Source organism: Caretta caretta, chromosome 11 (assembly GCF_965140235.1).
Source record: "Caretta caretta isolate rCarCar2 chromosome 11, rCarCar1.hap1, whole genome shotgun sequence".
Lineage (NCBI taxonomy): Eukaryota > Metazoa > Chordata > Testudines > Cheloniidae > Caretta > Caretta caretta.
Genome location: NC_134216.1, coordinates 68,399,257 through 68,422,747, shown reverse-complemented (window position 1 = coordinate 68,422,747; position 23,491 = coordinate 68,399,257). Strand labels below are relative to the sequence as shown.

At 42.3% G+C, this 23,491-nt stretch overlaps 2 protein-coding genes across 4 annotated transcripts in view; one reads left to right on the top strand and one right to left on the bottom strand.

Moving 5' to 3' along the window:
• BARD1 (BRCA1 associated RING domain 1) overlaps positions 1-7,483 on the top strand; it is a 66,486-nt gene extending 59,003 nt beyond the window's left edge. For both annotated transcript variants that reach the window (XM_048868912.2, XM_048868913.2), the window contains 2 exons: positions 4,982-5,079; positions 5,801-7,483. In XM_048868912.2, coding sequence (XP_048724869.1) covers positions 4,982-5,079; positions 5,801-6,133 — 431 coding nt within the window. In that variant the 3' untranslated portion in view covers positions 6,134-7,483. The remainder of the gene's footprint in view (positions 1-4,981; positions 5,080-5,800) is intronic.
• VWC2L (von Willebrand factor C domain containing 2 like) overlaps positions 5,166-23,491 on the bottom strand; it is a 124,366-nt gene continuing 106,040 nt past the window's right edge. Inside the window, exon 4 of one of the 2 annotated variants that reach the window (XM_048868918.2) lies at positions 5,166-5,371. In XM_048868918.2, the coding sequence (XP_048724875.1) occupies positions 5,352-5,371 (20 nt within the window). In that variant the 3' untranslated portion in view covers positions 5,166-5,351. Of the gene's footprint in view, positions 5,372-7,577; positions 7,930-23,491 lie in introns of those variants that run through there. The other variant, XM_048868917.2, reaches the window with a different exon arrangement.

Genomic DNA, 23,491 nt, shown 5'->3' with positions numbered 1-23,491 from the left:
ACACAAATATAAGTGTCACAACACTGTTACGAAAAAATTGCTGACTTTCTCATTTTTGCCATATAATTATAAAATAAATTAATTGGACTATAAATATTGCACTTACATTTCAGTGTGATATTTGAGCCTGTTTCACTTGTGTGCTTTGTCATGCTGGGAGGCAGTGAATTACAATTTTCACTGTCGCCGCTTTCAGCTCCTCTTTTTAAAACTCTGTCCATTTTGACTTCGCAACCACGTACACCCCATGACAACTTCAACCTCATTAACGTGCTTGCACACCTCAGTAAAGACATAAAATGCCTGTCTAATACAGTGTATATACGCACGTTACGTTACCATATAATTTAGTATATAGAGCAATATAAACAAATCATATGAAATTTTAGTTTGTACTGACTTCGCTAATGCTTTTTATGTAGCCTGGTGTAGAACTAGGCAAATACCTAGATGAGTTGACGTACCCCTTGGAAGACCTCTGCATACCCCCGGGGATACGTGTACCCGGGTTGAGAACCACTGGTATATAGGTTTCAGAGTAGCAGCCGTGTTAGTCTGTATCCGCAAAAAGAACAGGAGCACTTGTGGCACCTTTAGAGACTAACACATTTATTTGAGCATAAGCTTTCATGGGCTACAGCCCACTTCAAGCTTATGCTCAAATAAATGTGTTAGTCTCTAAGGTGCCACAAGTCCTCCTGTTCTTTTTACTGGTATATAGGATGCCACTATGCTAGGCACCGTACATAAAACAGACAGTCCTGCCCTAAAGAGTGTAGAATCCAAGTACCCTGTCTCCTGTTCTGAAATGGTAGCTCCTTTAAGAGTAGGAATCATCTTTCTGTGTAATCTGAACTGTGTCTACCTCAGTGGGGCTTTGTTCTATAATTGGGGCTTCTAGGTGCTATCACAAAACAGTTGTTCTAATGTTCTCAGAGGTGCAGCCTTCCCTAGAGTAATGTGTTCGGTTCTAATCATCCTAGTTAAAAAAGGATATAGCCGAAACAGTGGTCTAGAGACATGGGAAGACTTCTGTCTGAGAAGAAAAAGATTGAGACTTACAGACTACTCCAATAAGAGGGAGCTCTGATACAAGTAAACATAATTAACACTATGGAAAAGTATTTTGGGCCTTTCTGTTACCTTTTCTCATATTAGAATCTGAGGATATTCAATTGAACTAATTCACTCAGAACAGAAAAGAATACAAAGTATATGACTAACCTGTGGAACTCATGGTCACAATATATCAGTAAGGCCAACAAGTAAGTAGCTTTAGAAATACTTACGGAGGAGAATGTCCACAGTTAGTGTTTGGCTTATATGCTAAAGCAAAAGAGATTACAATTTTTTTATTCTCACAGGATTTGGAAGAAACTTCCCCTATGGGAAAATTATTCCATAATTATTTGTATTAGGATTTCTTGCACCTTCCTCTGTAGCATCTGGTCCTTACAACTTCCAGACAGGATACTAAAACAAATAAACCACTTCTCTGATCTAGTATGACAATTTTAATATTTCCTTCACTTCCTTATGCATTCTTGTCTCTCTGCTGTTATCCTGTGTGTATTGTCTGTTCTCTTCCAAGCGGTGCTGTTTCCTGACCACCTATTAGTCATGCTATTTGACAGTAAAATGACATCTAGGATTTAGAAGTTTGAAGCAGCAACTGACATTCCCGTATTGCTGAGGATTCTAGTAATTTTCACATTGCTTCCCATACACAGACAGGAACAAGGTACGGGAGATTAGAGAAGAGACTTAATGACAGCTGTTCAAAAAGCATCTCAGCACACGTGGTTCTGTAAAACCGTCTAGCCGTGAGTTGTCGAATATTACAAGAGCAATGACTTAAAACAAGTTCTGCTTCAGCATCGTTATAGGATAGACTTTCTCAAGTGGTGGAAGCCTACAGTCATATTATTACAAAGATCACTCCAAGGAGTGGTATATAGCCTTAGTGAAGTCAACTCACTTAAAATGTCTGCATTTGAAAGATTTTCATCTGTGCACCAATAACTTATGCCCAAGACTTCTTTCCGTAACTGTAAGTGTACCGTGTACATTGTGTGATTCTGATAAAGTGGAGGTTAAAATGAATGAGATGAAAAGTCTTCAGACAAACCTTTATTAGTAGGGTGTGTGCATGTGTATACGTTTTAAAAAAATACTTAGCACTAATTCCTGTAACATTTCTAACTCTCAGTGTTGGAGCTTAGTGAAAATGAGATGGGTAACACCAGTATCATCGTCACTATCTTGGTTAAATGTTCTCATGGCAGTTAAAAAATTAAACCATTACAATGACTGCAATTAAATTTTACTGAAAGGATTTATCAGTGGAGTTGCCTGCATGAAATGGGGAGACATATGTATGCAGAGAAGATTTAATGTACTTTGCATTTTCTGCTAAAATAGATGCCTTTTACCAGTTAGTCACTTTCACGATTTAAAGTTCAGTTATCCTCAGGGAAGTAACTCTGTAAAAAGATAACGTAGTGTTCCATATTCGTTCTGCTTCCTCTTTTGCTCTTATCAAATTTGCTTTGTTTACCACTGACAGCACTACAAGCTCAAGTTGTCATTTGAAAATCAAGTTGTGATTAATCTAGCCTTGTAAAGCTTCACCTTCCTTAGCAAGGATCCTGAAATTTGAACTTTGCTGGCAGATTGACTGATGCATGAAGCAGAATAGCATAAAGCCTGTTCTCCAACAGGTATACTGGCTCTGCACTGCTAGCAAATAACCCAGATTTGTTGGTAACCCAAACAGAAAATATGCAGTTGTCATTCTGTTTTCCTGACCAAAGCCGCTCTTTGAAAAATAAACTGATACTTCAATGTTAATAGTCTAATACTTTTTCAGAGGTGCTGTGCACATGCAACTTTCATTTACTTTATTGGAGTTGTGGGTGTGGAGTATTTCTGAAAATTGAGGCATATATTTTAATATGCATTTTAAATATGGGAACTTTTAATGTACTTTTCTATAAAAGTAAAAAGTTTATTTGTGGTGATCTGTAGATAATGCAAGGACCAGTCCTGTTTTCAAAGCTAGATCAGGTAGTACATTTCTCCTTTTAATTATAAGTAATACTCATTAACATCCGTGCATTCTTGAGAGGAGGGGAAAAAACCCAACCTTAAGGTGAAGTCCTATTGGGATTTCCTTCTGTCCATGTGCAGTGGTATCAATGTAAGGGTTGTGGGAGTCGTTTTAAAACTATGGTTAGTGCTTGAGTTATGAAAACCTTTGAAATATTTTGTCAGTATTTGCTGCTCTGGGTCTCCAGTAAATACGTGATTTCTTCCTTTTTTAGAAAATAAGTATCTTTTTGGAACCCTTTTTAAATTTTGTGCAAGTTCATGTTAATTTCCCACAAAGGAATTGAGCAGAACATGCACAGATTCAGGCTGGCATGCATAGATGAGAGGAAAAAATGTGGAAAACATAGTGTTGTGGCATCTAGACTAGGCCTGTAGAATTTTTGACCTCCCCATATACGGGAGGCCCTGTTTGCAATCAAATATATAAGCACAACTTGCCTCATCAAATTATCATTTGCTTTCATGTAAACAAATAGCTTGGTGAGTTTTTTATTTATAACTTGTCTTAAAATTCAAAAATCAGAATGAAAATTAAAATCAAACTGATCAGTGGCCTGTTGGAGCACAGTTGGGCTTTCAGGCTCCTTGGGGTTGGCACAAGCTGGAAGATCTCTCTCTTAAGGTTCAGTAGTGCCACCCATCACCATAGCAATGTCCTTCATAGACTTCATGGAATCTCGGGCTCTTCTTCCTTTGGGGGCTAAAAACTGTAAGTAGGGTTGGGGTTTTTTTGTATTGGTTGAGTATTGGTTTTGTTGGTTTCAGATTTTAGGATGGGTGGGGGGCCTGTGTATAATGGAGTGTCAATATTGTGAGTACTACTGAGCGAGTGCACCTTTTGATGGCTGTTAACAGGTTTTATTGATCTTCTTTCAAAAGCAGCTTCACAAATGTGTATTCATGTAGCATTCACACTTGTGCACCTCTAAAACTCTACTCAAATGCAAATAAATTGGTGAATCTGAAAGGGAAAAGCCAAAGTTAAGGTATTCGGATGTTTCTGTTCTGATTTCAAACATCAACTACAAATGACCTGTTTCTGATCATTTTCATTAAAACGGGAATGAAATGTGATTCCTTATATTAGTAATACAATACAGAGTCAACTTTTTATTAGCTTATAACCAGCCCAGGTCAGGCACTTGCTATCATCTGATGGCTGTTGGTTGGCCTCCAAAATAAGGTTATTTAAGGGGCCAAATGATCAGCAAAGCAGTAGTTAATTCTGACATTTTAAAATGTCTGTTAATGACACTTCAGAGTTCATGCCCAATGGGAGATGGAGTTCATACTTGTCTGTCATTGTTTCAGGCAGCTTGAAGACCTGATGCAATTTTGTCCGTCTGATTTGTATTCGGAAGGTTATTTGTGCAATCGTGAGAACTATGCATGGTGGTTGGGTTTTTTCCCCCTAATTGAAATGAAAGCTTAGATTCTGCAGCATGAATGTCCAGCAGAGTCACTAAAATATATCAGGCAGGCCCAGTGTATGCTGTGGATGGAACGTTTGACGCCACTCAGCTACAGTGCTCTACTGCAGTACCTATTCCATCTAGGAGTAGGATTTCATTTTCCAGGGGCATCAAGCTATCATCTTTCAGAAGCACTTCTATAAATTCACTTTAAAGAAATTCTTAGAAATTGGCTAAAGTGGAATCTCTTAGTCTTTGATGTTGCAAGGATTTCCACATATGTTTAACTTGATCTGGTAGGAATAATCCCTTTGACTTCAATGTAACTATTCACAGTATGTAAAATTAAGCACACATGTAATTCTTTGTTGAAACGCGACCTGAATATATGAAGTACTCCTGTGAGTTGGCAATAACAATGTTTTGCTCTGTTGCCTTGACATGTGGCCTAATTGCAGGGGTGAAGGCATGTTTGCAAAGCAGAATTCGTGAACGAGAGGAGAAGTATGAAATCTGTGGTGGCCCACGAAGAGGCAGACTCAACCAAGACCAGCTGGTAGCTATTTTTTTTTAAGTGATCTTTTATACCACTGCCACATGCGTGGATAAGAGATTTAATACTTCAGTGTGCACTTATTCAGGTGTTTTTGTGAGTGGTGATTGAATTTATTGTTAATGGTTGTCACAAGCTGTTAATGGATATCTGACTTATATTCCCATAAACCTTGCCAAAGCTTCAGAGGGAAGTCTCCGTGTCATTATGCAAGAAGTTGCATGAAACACAAAGGCTGAAGTTTCCTCTAGGATTCTCCAGTCCAGTTTCAGTTGCTACTTGGAATCACTCCCATCTAAAAGGAAGGAAAAATATTGTAATTATTTTTCATTCAGTCTATGTCCATCCTATCTTTTTAACTAACATCTACTGATTTAAATGGACCGGTGGTGTGATGTAATTTTATCACTTGTATTGTTGTAGCACCTAGCAGCCCTAACCAAGACCAGGGCCCTATCGTGATAGGCACTGTACTAACAGAGGACAAAGGTGTTCCTTGCCCCAGGGAGCTTACAGTCTAAGTAAATGCCTTTCAGAGACTAGCTTTAATTGGTTGGAAACGTATATTGAGGTTTCTAGAAACTGGAATGGTAACTTGTTGCACAACTTAGCCTATATTTTCTGATGCTCCTATTGAGCTAATGCTTGTTCCTTTGACTTCCCCATCATATGCGGAGCTGTGGAACCCTGTACTTATTCTATTTCTTGTTTTCTTTTTTCTTAGCTGCCTAAGTTGTTTGATGGTTGCTACTTCTATTTTTGGGGAACTTTCAACCACCACCAGAAGAACGATCTCATAGAGCTGGTTAAAGCAGCAGGAGGACAAATCCTCATTAGGCAGCCAAAGCCAGATAGCGACGTGACACAGACCATCAACACAGTGGCATACCATGCCGAACCTGGTTCTGACCAGAGTTTCTGCACACAATACGTTATCTATGATGTGTCTTCTAAATACAACCCAGATAAAATTCGCCAAGGCAAAGTCTGGATGGCCCCTTCCAGCTGGCTTATAGATTGTGTGATGTCATTTCAGCTGTTACCTGTTACAAAGTGAATATCCCGGCAGCATGAACAAGTTTCACAAATGACCTCCGAGCCTCTTGAGCAGTTGGAACACACTGCTAGGCAGTCTAAAAGCTAAAACCGCTCTTCATTATTCACACTTAAAACCACAGTAGCACCCATTAATGACTGGGAGACTCACTGTGAATTGCTGAATTTTGTGAGTAAATGAGCAAGCAATGAAAAATAAGGATAATGCATCAAAAATGTACTTTAAGTTAATTTGACACAGCTAATTTTCAGTTATATTTCAGCATACTAATATATGTTCCATATAGTATTTTGTAATTTCTAATGAAGTCTTTGTAACATGAAACCTTTATAACACCCTTTGTTGTTCAAACCTTCCCTTCAAAGTGGATGAAATCACCATTTCTTATGTGTGATGTATAAATTAACAGCGTTCTACCGTAAGTATCACATAGTCAGATTTCCTTTTAAAGCCAAGAATTAAAAAATAGAACCCTAAAGTTAAATGCCTAAAACCATACTCCAGCATCTGCCTAATTTCACTGAGATCTAAGGTAGCTGTGTGCTCAGCACTTTTGAAAATGAATACAGATTTAGGAGTCTAACTTCAGACTCCTAAGTGGTATTTGCAAAACCACCTAAGTTACTTAGGACAAGTCCCATTAGACATTCCATAGGATTTGTGGTCTTAAGTCACTTAGGCACTTTTGAAAAATCCCACCCCTCTATTTAAAAATATTGACCTAACCTACTCTTAATGTTTCACAACAGCATATGAGTCATTATCAAAACTCATTCCACTTTCATACCTGTAAATATATAATTTAAAAAAATCCTAGCAAAATAGCATCTCATTTAAGGTGTGATTTTTTTAAAAAAAAAGTTAGATTTAAAGAGTCAGATTACAGCTATCATAAGAATTGTTTTATCCATGCGTACAAATGGTAATTGTATTACACATATCACTGCTATCATAGCCCCTTTAATGGGAAAACTACGGCACCCACAAGCATAAAATCATGCCTTTTAGAAAATAGAGTTTTTATTAAAAATGTATCCTGATTGCATTTGAGTGAAATTTGACATTTTACATATTTCGTTCTAATCACTGATTTTTATTGAATCCTTTATTGCTTTCTTAATTGACCACAGTTTATGTTAATGTCTATAATCTTGCTTTTTTTCAATGTATTCGAATGGCTTGTGAAGCTTTTCATCCTGTAGGTTGCATATGGTATAATCATGACTTGGAGCCGGGTGATTGTAGTGATTGCTATGTGATGATGACGATGGCTGTGTGATGGGATTAAGCCTTTGTGTTCGCATTTTGTATTGCTTGTAATAAAACTTACGGTGCCAATGACTAAAATAATTTATTACGTAAGTTTAGCTGCAGAACAGATATGAAGCTTGTACATAACTTAACGAGAATTTCAGAATTATTTTGCATAAATTCCCGACACAGCAGCTGAGCGCAACAAAGATTCCGTCTGTGGGAGACTCTTCTGCGGGAAGGACAAATGATTTCTTTTCTATAGCCATTGTCACTGGGGATTGTAGGCCATTTCCATTATTCTCCATGGAACTCTTTGTGGAATGTTGCTTTCTTCGCAGACAGTACAATGGGTAAAATTTTCAGAAGCGGCAAAGTGACTTTAGGAGCTGAAGTCCCCGGGATGTAGATCTCTCATTTATCCTGGGTAGCCTTCGGACTGTCACCGTATACTAAAAGCAGGTCTCGTGCACTTGGCTTTGTGTGTGCAAGCGTGCGCACAAATTTCACTGATTAACGGAGTAACTGTTGCAAACTGCTGATTTCTGTGAATAAGCAAATGATGTGAGTAAACACTACAGAGGCGAACATGTATCCATTAATTTATTTTGACACTGGTAGTTCAGTTAACAGCGAAATATCAAATCTAAGTAATAGACTATAGTATACTTCATAAAAATAAGACGCATTCATTGCTGTTGTCATGGAGCACAGCTTTACACCAACAGGGAGTTTAACCCTTTAAGGATTTACTAATCTAATCACTCTCCTCAGAATTTTAAGTGGAGAATCCACCATTTGGGGAGGTTTAGGGGAGCTGCAAATTCTAAATCACACACATGGGAATTAAGGACTGAATAGAAGTGAGGTTAGAAACTATAAAGTTGCCACAACTCAATGTCAGGGGATGGGAAAAATAACCACATCCTCCTATGTTTATTTGGTTTGCTCACAAGTGGACTTTTGTGTTTTTCTGAACTAGATCACATTTCCAAACCGGGTTTCTATGAAATGCTGCAAGAACCATATAACATCAGACTGAGTGTTATCTAGTCTTCTCAGCAGAACATACAAAAGTCATAAACTTGGGCCCAGATCTTGCAAGATTTTCTCTGCAGTCAGACCTTTGTTGATTTCAAGGGGGCTCTGTGTAGGTACCAGAATCTGCCTATGGGAATAATTGCAGGATCAGGGCCAGTTTTAGGGCTAGAAGATGGAATAATTCTGTAAAAAATAAATATATATATTTGAGACTACACAAGAATTTTTTAAAATCCGCTAAGAGAACCAGTATAGCAGTATTCACTTTGAGTGTTTCAACTCTAGTACTTAGTATAGTTTACATTTATTGTTAAATTTTTTGACTTGCTGCTTATTTAAAAAAAGCTGTACCCTCACATTAATTTAATTTGATTTCCAAGTGGTTTGGGTATTTGATTCCATAGGATGACCTGGTGAGGTTACTGCTGCAAAGGGAATTATTTATTTGATGTAGACAAAGAATCAAAGATGCAGAAAACAGAAACGCTGTTCAGATTTCACAAAAGTTAGGATTCTGTAGCTTTACTTCTGTAAAAGGCCAAACAAGGGCACGCCTAGAACCCCTTTTGAAGCATTTAGGGCCAATTTTAAATGTTTGAGCTTCCTGGTTCCGAATCTTGATTGCAATCCACAACTCTTACTAATCATTGTAAACAGGTTCAACACCTGTCTCTGCCACAGACTTGCTGTGTGACCTTGGGGAGGTCACTCAGTCTGTTTGAGACAAAGTTCCCCATCTGTGAAATGGAGAGAATACTTCTGCCTCGCTGGGCTGTTGAGGATAAAATCATTAATGTCTACTGGGTACTCCTGTAAGGGTAATGAGGCCTTTACAAGTGCTTAATCAGCAAAAGCTGCCCTACACAGCTAAATAGACAAGACAGACAAAGAGATGGGAAGAGAAGCATAAAGGTCATGTAGCAGAGCCAGGAACAGAACCTAGGTCTCCTGGTTCCCAGCCCCGTGCTCTGACCACTGTACAGTTCTCATAATTAAACACTTTCCTTTCTGTTGTGTTTGCTTTCAGAGAGTGTTTTTGACTCCATTTAGTTCTTCCAGAAATCAGTGTGCCACACTGAAGTTGGGCCACTCTGGATTAAATTCTGTAGCAAAATTTAAATTTCTGCCACAGCGTGAAATAAAATCCAAAGCTCTTTTCCTGAATGAAATATTAATATGGACAGCATAATAGGAGATTCTGTTATCTACATTAATATTCAATTCAATACCAAGGCCTCTGGTTTGGAGTTATTTTTCCCCCATTGATTTTGTGCTGTGGCAGCAATGTGAATTTTTCACACTGCTGATAACATGAACTGCATTGCAGAGGTGCCAGAGGAGGTGGAGGGATTGGCAGCCGGGAGTCAGGCACCGTTGGAGGGAGGATTTGGCAGCTAAGAGCAGTATCGTGCTGGGCTGCAATCAGTAAACCAGACAGACATGCCCAAGGTCACGCACTGAGTGAGGCACTGAAAGCAGGAGTTCCAGCTGTGACTCCTGTCACCACCGGACAAACCCCTTTAGAGGCACATCCCGTGGCCTGAATGCAAAGCCCCTTGACATCAATGGGAGTATTTCCACTGAATTCTTTTGGATCAGGGTCTGGCTCCAGAAGCTGTGACTATTGGCTGCTGTTAGTAAGGAAGGTAATCAAGTCAAGTACCATTGACTGGGCAACAAAGATATATTGTGTTTAAGCCATCCAGAGCCCCCATTGAACAGTTTCCAGATTGTGTTTTAAACTCCACCAACCCTGAGCAATTCTTTTATGGCCATAGGCAGAAGGTTTAATAGAGAAACTGTCATTAACACAAGTGTTAATATAATTTAACTGTAGCGAGGAGACTACAATTAAAGGCTAGGAGGGTCACCCCCACCTCCAAGCCATCAGATTCCCAATTCTTTGCTTTTAACACACTTGTCAAACACAAAGCAGTAAAACCTTTCAGGCTTGAAATCACACTGAGCCATTGTTTTCAAATGATGGCCCGCCATGGAAGACCATTTCTAGACATGGCATTTTTAGAGAAATTGCTTGGTGAAAGATATCTTAACTTGCGCAGTGAGAAACACAGGAAACTTCCTGACTAAATAAACCCCGTTCAGGCTCTTGGACATAGACCCGATTTTCCAAAGAGCTTGGCACCAATTTAAACCCCTAATTAAGGGCCAGATTTTCAGAAGTGCTCAGCAGCACCTGTTGCACCATTTATGGCCAGATTTTCCAAAGAGCTCAGCACCCAATGTTCTGGGCTCCATGGAAGATCTGGCCACTTTTTTTTGTGCCTCATTGGGACCTTAAACTCTTTGGAAAAGTTGCCCCGGCATTATGGGTACTGAGCACTTGAAAAATCAGCCCTTAGGAAGAAATCCAGTGCTCAGTGAAGCAAACAGGCTCAGATTGACAGCAATGAGTGTTGGATTGCCCCTTTGAAGGTGTTCTTTTGGAATTTTGAGTCTTCTGGTCATAAATATTAGGAGTGATATTTCAAGGTCCTTAGCATTCTCATCTCCCATTGAAATAGATGGGAGCACCCTGTGAGAACAGACCTGGTATGCTGATGTTTAACTGATAATTGTTTCATTTCCACCAACCCCCAATACATTACTCAGGTGTTGAAGGTGTTTTCCAAGTCAAACTTTGTGTTTTACATGAAAATATGGGATTGCAATCCCTGATTCTTCTTCTAGTAGATGCAGCCATGTATTCCACTTAGGTGTGTGCGTGCTCAGCACACCGGAGCAGGAGAATCTTGCATAGCAGTAGTCATAGAGGGGTGGTGTTCATGCTTCATGGCTATCGTCCTGCCCTGGCTGTATGAGGCAGTGCTGCCCTGACCCCACTCAGTTCCTTCTTACCGCCTGTGGCTGGAGTCGGAGCTCTGTGTGGTTTAATCTCACAATCCTCCATCTCAGTGATTTTTTTCTAGTTGTATATAGTTAGTGCCCTAGGATGAGTTAGATTTAGGGTTAGTTGCGTATTTCCCTGGGGATGCCCTCACCAGGCTGTAAGCACTGTCCTTTGTGTCTGGGGGGGGAAGTGATTCCCAGCATTCCCCACATGCGGTGCTTGCTCTGCTTGGGCAAGGCTCATGTCAAAGAGCAATGTTCGATGTGCACATCATTCATGAAACAGACTCGGGTGGCTTAGAGACCTTCTCCTAAAGCAGCACCTGCTCCAACAGACCATGCGTCCTGCTTCGGCACCGAGGCCTACGTCAGACCGGAGGTCGCCCTCAGGTTCTGGGAGAGCTGCTGTTTTGCACTCTGGACCTGGCACCTCGCCAAAGAGACAGTGGAGCCATTCCCCATCGAGGAAATGGTTGTATAAGATCAATTGTGACCACTCCATGACTCTTCTGCCTCCTCCAGACAGCGTATGGGTTGGTGTGGTGTTAATGGTGGCGTACAGGTTGGAGCAGCTCCCTGTAACCATTCCCTGATACCGCGTAGGGAAGTGTCCTGTGGGCTGTCTTTACGGCTTGGGGCATTCTGACGATTGACCCATCTGCTACAAGGGTCAACAGGAAATGCCATCTGTTCTGCTCTTGCGAGGGCCTTTGTTCAGGCTCCCTCTCTGATGCCTTCCATCTGCGCTGGCACGTGGAGCTCCTGCACGCTTCCCCCCAAGCCTGATCATTCCACAGGTCAGCCTCAAGCTGAAAACGGATGGGGCCAAGCTCATCATTCCCCAGGGATGGTGAAGAGTTGGTTCTCTGACCTTCTCATGCTGTCAGTTCAGCCTCTCATACCCTTTCTTCTCCATCCTAACCTACCCTCACAGAATCACGGTCATACCTTGCATCCCGGGCTCAGGTCCTTGCATCTCCCAGTGTGGGTGCTTTGTGGTTGAGTGAGGCAGGAGGGCATTGCTTGACAGCCGTCCAACAGGTTCTCCTTAATAATAGAAAGCCCTCTCCCAGAATGGCCTATACAGCTCAGTGGAAGTGGTTTTCAGTGTGGTCATTCGCCCACAGAGTTCAATTGATGCTGGCATCTACGCAGTACATCTTGGAGTACTGGCTACATCCTCAGCCTGCGGGCCTTGCGCTCAGCTCACTGAGAGTGCATCTTGTGCCAATTTCAGCATTTCACCCTTCACTCATGGAAGATCAGTCTTTTCCAATGCAAGATTTCTCAAAGGACTTCTTCGCCTCCATCCACCAATCCAAGAGCCGTTCCAGTGTGAGACCTTAACGTGGTCCTGGCGGCCTTAATGGAACCACCGTTCGAGCCTCTGGCATCTTGTTCCTTCCCGCTTTTGTGTGAGAAACGTGCATGCCTGACGCGAATAATATCTGCAAGGCGGGTCTGTGAGCTGCAGGCTTTGAGGGCACGGCCTCCCTACACACAATTCTCTAAAGATAAAGTAACTTTATAGCTGCACCCAAACTTTTTGTCTAAGGTGGTCTCTTGGTTTCATTTGAGCTAGGTGGTATGTTTGCTGCGTTCTTTCCTAAGCTGCGTTCATCTCCGGAGGAGCAGCGTCTCCACACTGTAGACGTCAAGTGATGGCTAGCCTTCTACCTGGACAGGACTAAACCATTTGCTGCTTCTCCTCATCTGTTTGTGTCAAATGCAGATTGTATGAAGGGGCAAGTGGTCTCTTCACCTACGATCTCTATGTGGATATCATCTCGTATCAAGACTGCATACAAAATAGCTTTGATGGCACCTCCTCAGTGGGTGCGAGCTCAAGCAATGTCAGTAGTTCCTCAGTGACATCTCAATAGGGGACATCTGAGGGCTGCCACGTGGTCATTGATGCATACATTCATGAACCATTATGCTATTACCACATCAAGCAGAGTGGATGCAAGCGTTGGGTGGGCAGTCCTGCAATCCTTGTTTAGACAGACTCTGAGCCCTGCCTCCTGTGGGCGCTGCTTGTGAGTCACCTAAGTGCTATACATGGCTGCATGCACTAGAAGAAGAAGAAACGGTTACTTGATGCAGACATGTTGTGCGACCCATCCTCTGTCCCCTCTGCATTGGAGTCTAGTCTCTGGGCATTCAGTGCAAAGGAACTGAAGGGCGGTGCGGGGGAGCTGCCTCATGTAGCCCGGGGAGGGGCTATGGCCATAAGGCATCAGCGCGGCCCCTCTACGGCTACTACTAGGCAAAATTCTCCAGCTCTGGTGGACTGGATGCATGCACACCTACGTGGATTACCCATCTGCATCACATCTTGAAGACCCACCGTTATAGTAAGTTACCGTTTCTTTATTTCTATTATTGTATATGATTTATTCGGAAAGGATTTACTTTAGAGTGTAAATAATTGGTCGCAGACAACTTTAATAGAAGAAAGGGAAAGTCTTGCAGGTGGAGCCAGTGGTTTTAAGTTTGAATTAAAAATGAAGGAGCTGATCCATGCAAAATGTCTGTTACTTTCCCAGTCGCATGCCCTAAAGAGTGATGCTGCAACCTGGAGCACGCACGCGGCCGGAGTTTTGAGAGAGGGTGCACTTCAGTTATGAGGGAGCCTGAGGGGTTTGCATTAGGGACTAGACAGTTGGACTTGTGGTTTCACTTCTCAGGCAGGGCTGCTAGACAGAGGAGCAACACCCCAAGAGTGTGTCTAGAGACCCCAGCCGGGGGCAGTGCCTGGACTGCGTTCTGACCCAGGAGACTTACAGGGCACAAGGAGCCCAGTGAGGTGGGCTCCAAACCCCACAGACTGGGGAGCGTCCAGCCAGAGGCGGGAGCACCACCAGACCGTGTGTCTGAGACACAAGTGCTTCCACGGTGCAACTGTCTCACACTGACCATGGGGAGGGGATTGAAAGAGGCACTACATGCTTGAGTCCTTGTCCCATAATATGCTTACGTTTGCACACCTTCTTTCATCCCGAAGGATCCCAAAGCATGCTGCAAACAGTGGCCCTGGCCTTGCATTGTGCTTCACTCTTGTGCTTTCGTGGGGCACCAGTGAAGTCAACGGGGATCTGAGCAGACCTCCTGGCATATGGGTCACATTCTGACTGCTTTGCACCACGCTGGCAAGGCAAACCCGATGTGTAGCTGGCCTGACCAACCAGTTAAGATGGATTTATGGCTGCCTTGCTATGCAGTCGGAGTGTATCAGCAAACATGATGATAGGTCAGATGCACTGTGTAGAACATATGCAGGTCTAGCTTGAGCTCTCATTTATACTAAGGCTGCTTTACACTCCTGCGGCAATAAAGGGGCTTTTAAAGTGGGTCTGAACTGGCCCTTTTCACTGTCAGAGGGGTGTGAAGTGGCCTCAGTGATTGTATAATGCCACTGACCTGCAGCTGGGGTGGCAGCCAGCCAGTGCATGGTGGGGGAGGGGATAGAGAAATTCTGGCCAGTTACACTAGTGCAAACCCCTGCTCTTCTGGAATATCATCTGATCCAAGCTTTAATGCCCCCACACAAGCAGAAGGGGCCTCGACTTTATGGCCTCAGCTAGAAGACCCATCAGCGTTAAACATGGAACTTGATTCACGCTGAGAGCTCTAACCCATCCTCAGCAGCCTTCGTGGGAGGTGGCGAGAGGAGAGGGAGCCGTATTTGACTGAAAGCTATTTGCATTTTGCAAATTGTATCCATTATTGTTGTAATCCACCAAATTACGTGTTTGCGAGCCCATGAAAATCCCATTATTCTTGCTTTTATTTCCTCATCAGTTTGGCTCAGGGCACCAATTGTGTCAGCATGGAGCCTCATTAGTGCCGCTGATGTTAGAGCCATGAAGCAACTTGGTTCTCAAAGCACCTTTCTGAAAGAGATGGTTATGGCAAGCTCTCCGTATGACGGTACCAGCCTGCATCCCTTCCCGGAGCCATTTGTCGGTGCACACCTGCGGCAGGGCGACTAAAGCCGCTGCTGAGTTGTGTTGTCGTCCAGCCCCAGGAGCAGGTTGTGCCTGGGTTAACGGTTCTGAAAATACAGCCCAGAATCTCTGCATATAATAAATTGTCAGCTTCACACAACTCCCGGCTTATCAGGTATTGAAGGTCATGCCACATGTCATTCACAAGGCATATTCCCTAAGATTTGCAGGTCTTCCCTAGTGCTTACTCGGGTAACATACCCAGGGCACTCACACTAAGTATAGGCTTCAAGATCAGCCACTTGGAGTGGAGCAGAAGCCTTGGGGGAGCAATGAGCTTCTGAGGCGGTGAGTGAATAGAAGAGCGAGGTGCAAGAGAGAGCAGGAGGAGGAGAGAAGGAAAGAGAGCGCCTCCATGCTTAAGTGGATGACCCTCAGGAGGTAGACAAAGAGTCCATTTCAAATGATTATTATCATGTTTACTAACATCTCAGTACCCTGGTGACTGGTACTGCACAAAAGGCCCCTAGATAAAGAAGCTGCAAAGGTGGCTTAAATCCTTATTAGTGGTCCGGCTGCAGCCCCAGCAGCCAGGAAGTGCAAGGGTCTGTTGTATTTAGAACTGATGGAGAATTTTTTGACTAAACCTCTCTCTGGTTTTTTTGTTTTTTTTTTTTGCCATTGGAAAATGCAGATTTGTGGAATCCAAAGCTGTTTGCGGGAAAGGGTTGGTTTTGACAAAGTTCCTCTATTGGGAGAGAAAAACGGAAGTGAAGAGCGTTGAAATGGGGGGTCTTTGGACACTTTCCCGTTTTTCAGTTCCAACCGACTTTTTCCTTCCACAATGAAATTAATTTAGAACAAACCTATTTAAAAAATAAAAAGGTCAAAAATGGAAACTGTTTGAAATTATTATGAGCCAAAAAATTGGGGCCGGGGAGGGGAGGGGTAGTTTTGGTTCACAAAGATGCAGAGATTGCATCCCGGGTCAGAACAGGAAACATTTTCAAAATCTCAAACATTCTTGCGGGGAATTCCTGCCCAACTAACCCTTTGCTCTAACTGTGCAAAGGGTTGTACGTGCACACGGTAGGAGACCTGAAGATTTCACCGTGTGTCTTGACAAGACATAGGCAGCACTGTTCTGATGTTACAGCCAAGGCTCTGAGGCACAGAGAGAGTCAGTGAAATGCTCACGGTCACACCAGCAGGCTGTGGCAGAGCTGGGAATTGAACCTGGATCTCCTGACTCCAAGCCAAGAGCCTAACTGCACCATCTTTTCTCCTTGGCCCCTCTTCCCCAGGCCTGTGCTCAGACTGTCGCCCTTGGTTTGTGGTATTATGAAGAATTAGATTCACAGAGTTCATCCTGCGATGTTCCAAATGGATTCCAGATGGCCAATTAAGCTATATTTTGTCCTCGTTTGCCAACAATCTTCCTAAAACTATCATTACTTATGAGGCTAAATCACAATTTCCTTTCAGTCCTGCAGAGCGATAAATCTTTTTACATTTTTTAAAATATTTGATCTCTTAAGTGAAATGCATCTGAGCACGGAAAGCAGGGTATATAATGAGCCCGTAGGATGTGATCCATATACACAAACTTAAAAGTCGATGGTGGGCTCTCTGCTTCTCTCACACATTCACACACCTTAGCTGATATTAAACTTAGCATGTTAAAAAACTGAATGATAAATAGATTGATGTGAAAGTGATGAGAGAGAGTGGACGCAGGACCTTCATGAAGTGATTGTTCTTCACTGAAGGGAATCCTATACAATTCCTAATAGTGTGGGGGGGGAAATACACATGTCTAACTAGTTCACTGTATGGACGACTCCTTTGCAAAGTTAAAGTATTATATTAAAAAACCCTAAGTTAAATGAACATTAAAGTTGTAAAGTCAAGCATTCAAAAACTTAGGAAAATGCAAGAGAGGTAAACTATATGGCCACTTATGTGGGCTGGACAGTCATATTATTTGTGGGGTACTAAATAAGAGAGGATCTTTTTCAAAATCCTCAGTTCTGAGGGCCTTTTAAAGGTCTTCCATACAGTAACACTGTGCTAAACTAAACCTGTGTAGATTTTTTTTATTCAACTTTCTCCTCAAAACGCCTTGCCTTGGGGTACCACTTCTGCATCAGACTTTTGCAGGCTAATTCTCGACATTATGATCCTGCATGTCCTGATTTCCAGACAATGCCGACTAATGGATTTTTGCATTAGTAGCTAGTATCAGGAAATCTACTACCAAAAGGTTAATGTACATCCATTAGTTTTTTTTATTTGTTAGTACAAGACAACCAATTTCTGTAAATTCACAAGGACTTAAAAGGGCATGAAGCACTTGAAATCCTGTATCTGAGACGCGTTTGTGCTATTAATGTTGCTCTGATTAAATATTGTCGATGAAGCTTGATTCATTCACTGCACCTTAAGTAATGTGGTCTCTGCTTTCTGAGACACTAGTCTCAACAATAAAAAATTCTATTGTGTAGATCTTTGAGATTTTGTCTCCCTGGCACAGATCCCATTGGGAATGGCTTTCTAGCTCACATAGGTCCTGGATTACATGAGAAACAGTGATTTCACACATTTAAGTGTACCCCAGTTACATTCCCAGTATGTTGAACAGAAGACAACCCAAAAAGAAATAACATAGCTTGTCCTACCCCATTCTGTGGCCTATGTTGTACGGAAGGTCAGGCAAAATGATATAATACTGTGGCTCGCAGACGACTATACCCCTTTCAGGAGTCTGATTGGTCTTGGTGCCCCCAAGTTTCACCTAATTTAAAAACTACTTGCTTACAAAATCAGATATACAAATATAAAAGTGTCACAGCACACTATTACTGAAATATTGCCTACTTTCTTATTTTTACTATATAATTGTAAAATAAATAAGTTGGAATATTAATATTGTACATTTCAGTATATAGAGCAGTGTAAACAAGTAATTGCATGAAATTTTAGTCTGTACTGACTTCACTAGTGCTATTTATGTAGCCTGTTGTAAAACTAGGCAAATATCTAGATGAGCTGATGTATTCCCTTAGAAGATCTCTGGGTACCCCCAGGGTATGCATATCCCTGGCTGAGAACCACTGATACAATGGACTTAAACCCTGTTAAGCGAATGGCCACAACCACCAAGCCTCCAAGACAATGCATCAGAACTGTGCCTAATTTGATGTGGTGTTTTAGTAAATTTCATGAGAAGTTGTTTTCTCTCATCAGTGGCTCACTGTCTGGGGCTTTATATTTATGATTCACCAAATCTTAGATGTGCCCTAATCCAACTCCCAGGCTTCAAACCCACAGAACTGTGAAAGGTCAGGAATATTAGCATCTCCAGGCTAATTAAGCTAGAATAGCACTATATAGCTTTATCAGTGGTTAAGGCTTGATTCTGGAAGGTGTTGAATACAATGTCCCTGCTGCCAATGTTGCTTAACACTAAGCACATGCTTAAGTGCCTTAGAATCATAGAATCATAGAATATCCGGATTGGAAGGGACCTCAGGAGGTCATCTAGTCCAACCCCCTGCTGAAGAGCAGGACCCATCCCCAATTAAATCATCCCAGCCAAGGCTTTGTCAAGCCTGACCTTAAAAACTTCTAAGGAAGGAGATTCCACCACCTCCGTAGGCAACGCATTCCAGTGTTTCACCACCCTCCTAGTGAAAAAGTTTTTCCTAATATCCAACCTAAACCTCCCCCACTGCAACTTGAGACCATTACTCCTTGTCCTGTCCTCTTCCACCACTGAGAATAGTCTAGAACCATCCTCTCTGGAACTACCTCTCAGGTAGTTGAAAGCAGCTATCAAATCCCCCCTCATTCTTCTCTTCTGCAGACTAAACAATTCCAGTTCCCTCAGCCTCTCCTCATAAGTCATGTGTTCCAGACCCCTAATCATTTTTGTTGCCCTTCACTGGACTCTCTCCAATTTATCCATATCCTTCTTGTAGTGTGGGGCCCAAAACTGGACACTGTACTCCAGATGAGGCCTCACCAATGTTGAATGGGGACGATCACATCCCTTGATCTGCTGGCTATGCCCCTACTTATACATCCCAAAATGCCATTGGCCTTCTTGGCAACAAGGGCACACTGCTGACTCATATCCAGCTTCTCGTCCACTGTCACCCCTAGGTCCTTTTCCGCAGAACTGCTGCCTAGCCATTCGGTCCCTAGTCTGTAGCTGTGCATTGGGTTCTTCTGTCCTAAGTGCAGGACCCTGCACTTATCCTTATTGAACCTCATCAGATTTCTTTTGGCCCAATCCTCCAATTTGTCTAGGTCCCTCTGTATCCTATCCCTGCCCTCCAGCGTATCTACCACTCCTCCCAGTTTAGTATCATCCGCAAATTTGCTGAGAGTGCAATCCACACCATCCTCCAAATTCAAAGATAATGGCCAATGGCTCTGCAATCACAGCCACCAGTTCCTTTAGCACTCTTGGATGCAACTCGTCCGGCCCCATGGACTTGTGCACGTCCAGCTTTTCTAAATAGTCCCTAACCACCTCTTTCTCCACAGAGGGCTGGCCATCTATTCCCCATGCTGTGATGCCCAGCGCAGCAGTCTGGGAGCTGACCTTGTTCATGAAGACAGAGGCAAAAAAAGGCTTGATTCTGCCTTGCCCTGTTAGGGATTGCGTGTTCAAGTCAAAAATTCCGTGGCACTTTAATTCTACCTTAATGATTCCTCAATCTATATTTTTCAATTGCGCGTAATCTTACAATGATCTTTGGAGCAGTTTACCAACAAAAAGCCTTTGATAACATTCAGGGTGGTCGCTGTGTTAGTCTGTATCAGCAGAAAGAACGAGGAGTCCTTGTGGCACTTTAGAGTACTTGTGGCATCCTCCCTTATGTCAGGTATCCAAAAGTCAATAACCCGACAGTATTCCTGACTGGAGAGCTAAAGTCTGATTTTTCAGCTTCCGGACGTTATTATACTATAATGATGATTATTTTTCTGCTTGAAAGACGCGTGGCTCATGACCTGGTGAATCCCACAGCATGTTCTTGTATTTCATCCCCACAGCAGCAGCTTTCAGAGCAGAAGCATAGTAGCACTTTGTACCGCTGCACAGTTGGGTGTGTAGTATCTGTTTCACCTAGTGACCTCTTCTATGTGCTGGCGATGGAGGAATAAGGTACTCCCAGTTGTACGTCATCAGATGGTAATTCCCAGATTCGAGCCACACCACCTATCTGGAATGGTTTGCTCATGAAATGAGTGTGTGAATTTATATGGCATTTATTTAGTTCCTGCACATTTTGTGGGTATATTATTTAATATAACGTAGGGTAGATGTGGTGGATAAGATAAGACATTTGAAAAACAACCCCAGTGTCATTCGTATATGCTACAAGACATTGAAAGAGAACTCGATACTCTCTGCCTATCCTGTCCAACGCTCCTTCTTTTGTATGTCCTATTTCTCCTTCCCTTGTCTTTTATCCTTCTCATCTACTCCTCCAGGTTGTCTCCCATCCTGTTCATATTTCCTTCAGCTTGATAATTTTACAGATTGACCCTCAAAGTGCCTCTCCCACTATTAGGGATGGGGCAGAGAGGAGTAACCTTGCATTTTCCTTTAGAAGAAGGTCGTGTTTGGTTTTGATTTCTGATCCCTGAATTAATAAGAGCTGCCCACAGAATATTGAAAAGGTCAAGGCCCCATACCTCCATAATACACCCAATGTGCAGTAACAGTAGGAGACATTAGCATTCTAACACACCATTCCTATGACCAAAAAAAAATCGTAAATAAGAATGGAAAATGGCATAAAATGAAGTCAAACTTCATGACAAATGTTGTTATGAAACTGGAGACATGGAACCAGAGGTACCCATTCTCATTATAGTGCTCACAGTGTAGTGTGACACATGCATTATATTAGCAATGTGTTCCATGAAAGAAACAAAAGGCATTTCTCTTTTGTCCTCTCCCCATCATGTAGCCTATGGGTGAACCTCACTAATGACTAGGAGACACCCTTCAAATGACTGATTTTTGTGAATTACACCCTGGTCTTGCACTATTAGGTCAATGGAAATTTTACTGGTGACTTCAGCGGGACCAGGAGCAGACTATGGGTAAAATTCTCACAGTGCAGAGGCCAGCACAAATTGTATGCACTGCTTAAATCCCATTTAAGGCTTCGAAATACATCTTGAGTGGGACTTATGTGATGCAAAGCCCTAGCACCGTTCCTCTGTAGTGGGGGGGGGGGGGGGTAAATTCTGCCCAATGTGACTAGCTAGGATATAGTGGGCAGGACATGTCACATGGCTTGAGTTCTATTCCCAACTCTGTCATTGCCCTCTTGTCGTGACCATGGGCATGTCCCTTTGCCTCTGTTTGTCCTGCTAGACTTTGTCTGTTAGTAAACTCTACAGGGCAGGGATTCAGAGTAGCAGCCGTGTTAGTCTGTATCCGCAAAAAGAAAAGGAGGACTTGTGGCACCTTAGAGACTTACAAAGGTATTTGAGCATAAGCTTTCGTGAGCTACAGCTCACTTCATCAGATGCATACAGTGGAAAATACAGTGGGGAGATTTTATATACACAGAGAGCATGAAACAATGGGTGTTACCATACAGACTGTAACAAGAGTGATTAGGAAAGGTGAGCTATTACCAGCAGGAGAGCGGGGGTGGGGAAGAGGGGGAACCTTCTGTAGTGATAATCAAGGTGGGCCATTTCCAGCAGTGGACAAGAACAGTAGGGGTGGAAATAAACAAGGGGAAATAGTTTTACTTTGTGTAATTTCCCCCCCTACTGTTCTTGTCCACTGCTGGAAATGGCCCACCTTGATTATCACTACAAAAGGTTCCCCCTCTTCCCCCGCCCCCGCTCTCCTGCTGGTAATAGCTCCCCTTTCCTGATCACTCTTGTTACAGTCTGTATGGTAACACCCATTGTTTCATGTTCTCTGTGTATATAAAATCTCCCCACTTTATTTTCCACTACACGCATCTGATGAAGTGAGCTGTAGCTCACGAAAGCTTATGCTCAAATAAATTTGTTAGTCTCTAAGATGCCACAAGTACTTCTTTTCTTCTTAGGGCAGGGATTGTCTCTTTTTATGTGGTCTGACTACCTCACAATGTATTCTGTTCCTCATTTTGACTGTTGCAGCTTAGTGTTAATGATTCATGGTAATACCACAGGGTATCAGAAAAAAGAAAAACAATATTTTATGCAGTCCTAGGAAGTTTCACAACAGGATTCAGCTATGAAAGCTTTAATGAGAAGAGAGGCAAGGCGATCAATTATATGAATTGTAGTAACATAGCACCGAGGAATTGTATATGAATTGTAGTAACATAGAACATTTAATAATGGGCCCGGACCTCACTGCTCTTGGCCCCTTTCAAACACAGAACACAAGACAGTCCATGCCCCAAACAGCTTTTCAGTTCCACCAATCACAGTTTGTCTTTTGCGCCATGTTGGTTAGTTACATGAATCATCCAATCAGACAAGATACATTAAAACTAGGCAACACAGCACAAAGTTCTGGGCACACTGCAGACGTTCTCAATGGAGTTTTGGCAGATGAATCCCCTAAGTGGGCAAGTGGGATTTAAGTGGGGCATGGTCTTGAATTTCACCAGGAAAAAATTCCCAAATAATTTCAAAGACTGAATACATTTGATAATTTGTTGACCTGTTTTCAAATGGAAGAATAAAGGCAACATTCCCTGAATAGCTTATTTGTTGCAGTTTTTTCAGGCAACTCTTGAAACCATGGAAGAATGTGACCCTTTACAACGACCCCACTGTTGACATCTTCTCTGTCTTCGATGCACGTGACCCAAGTGGGCTCCATAACTAGTTGATTGATATTTCATACACTTCAGAAACCTCCCAAGTCTGGCACACAAAACATAGGTGCCCCAAGAATCTACAGAGGCTAAGGCACTGGGAGAACTTGAATTACAAGTTAGTCATTCTCCCTTCCAAATAAATCACTGTGTGAGAGCTTTATGTCTTCGGCGCTTACTGTATTAATTTTATGCATGAGTGCTTTTTTTCTTTTTTTTGTCATGTGAAATATATCACTAGCCTACTAGAGCAAAATATCATTATATCTGAAAAGGGATTTGGTCACTTACACGTTGTCACCGAGGATCATTGCACATAGATTATGTAGGGCTGTACCGTGCAATTTTTCTTGTGTTTATTAAGTGATTATAAATGTTGAGCAGAATGCCTTAAGGGGACATTTAATGTCTGT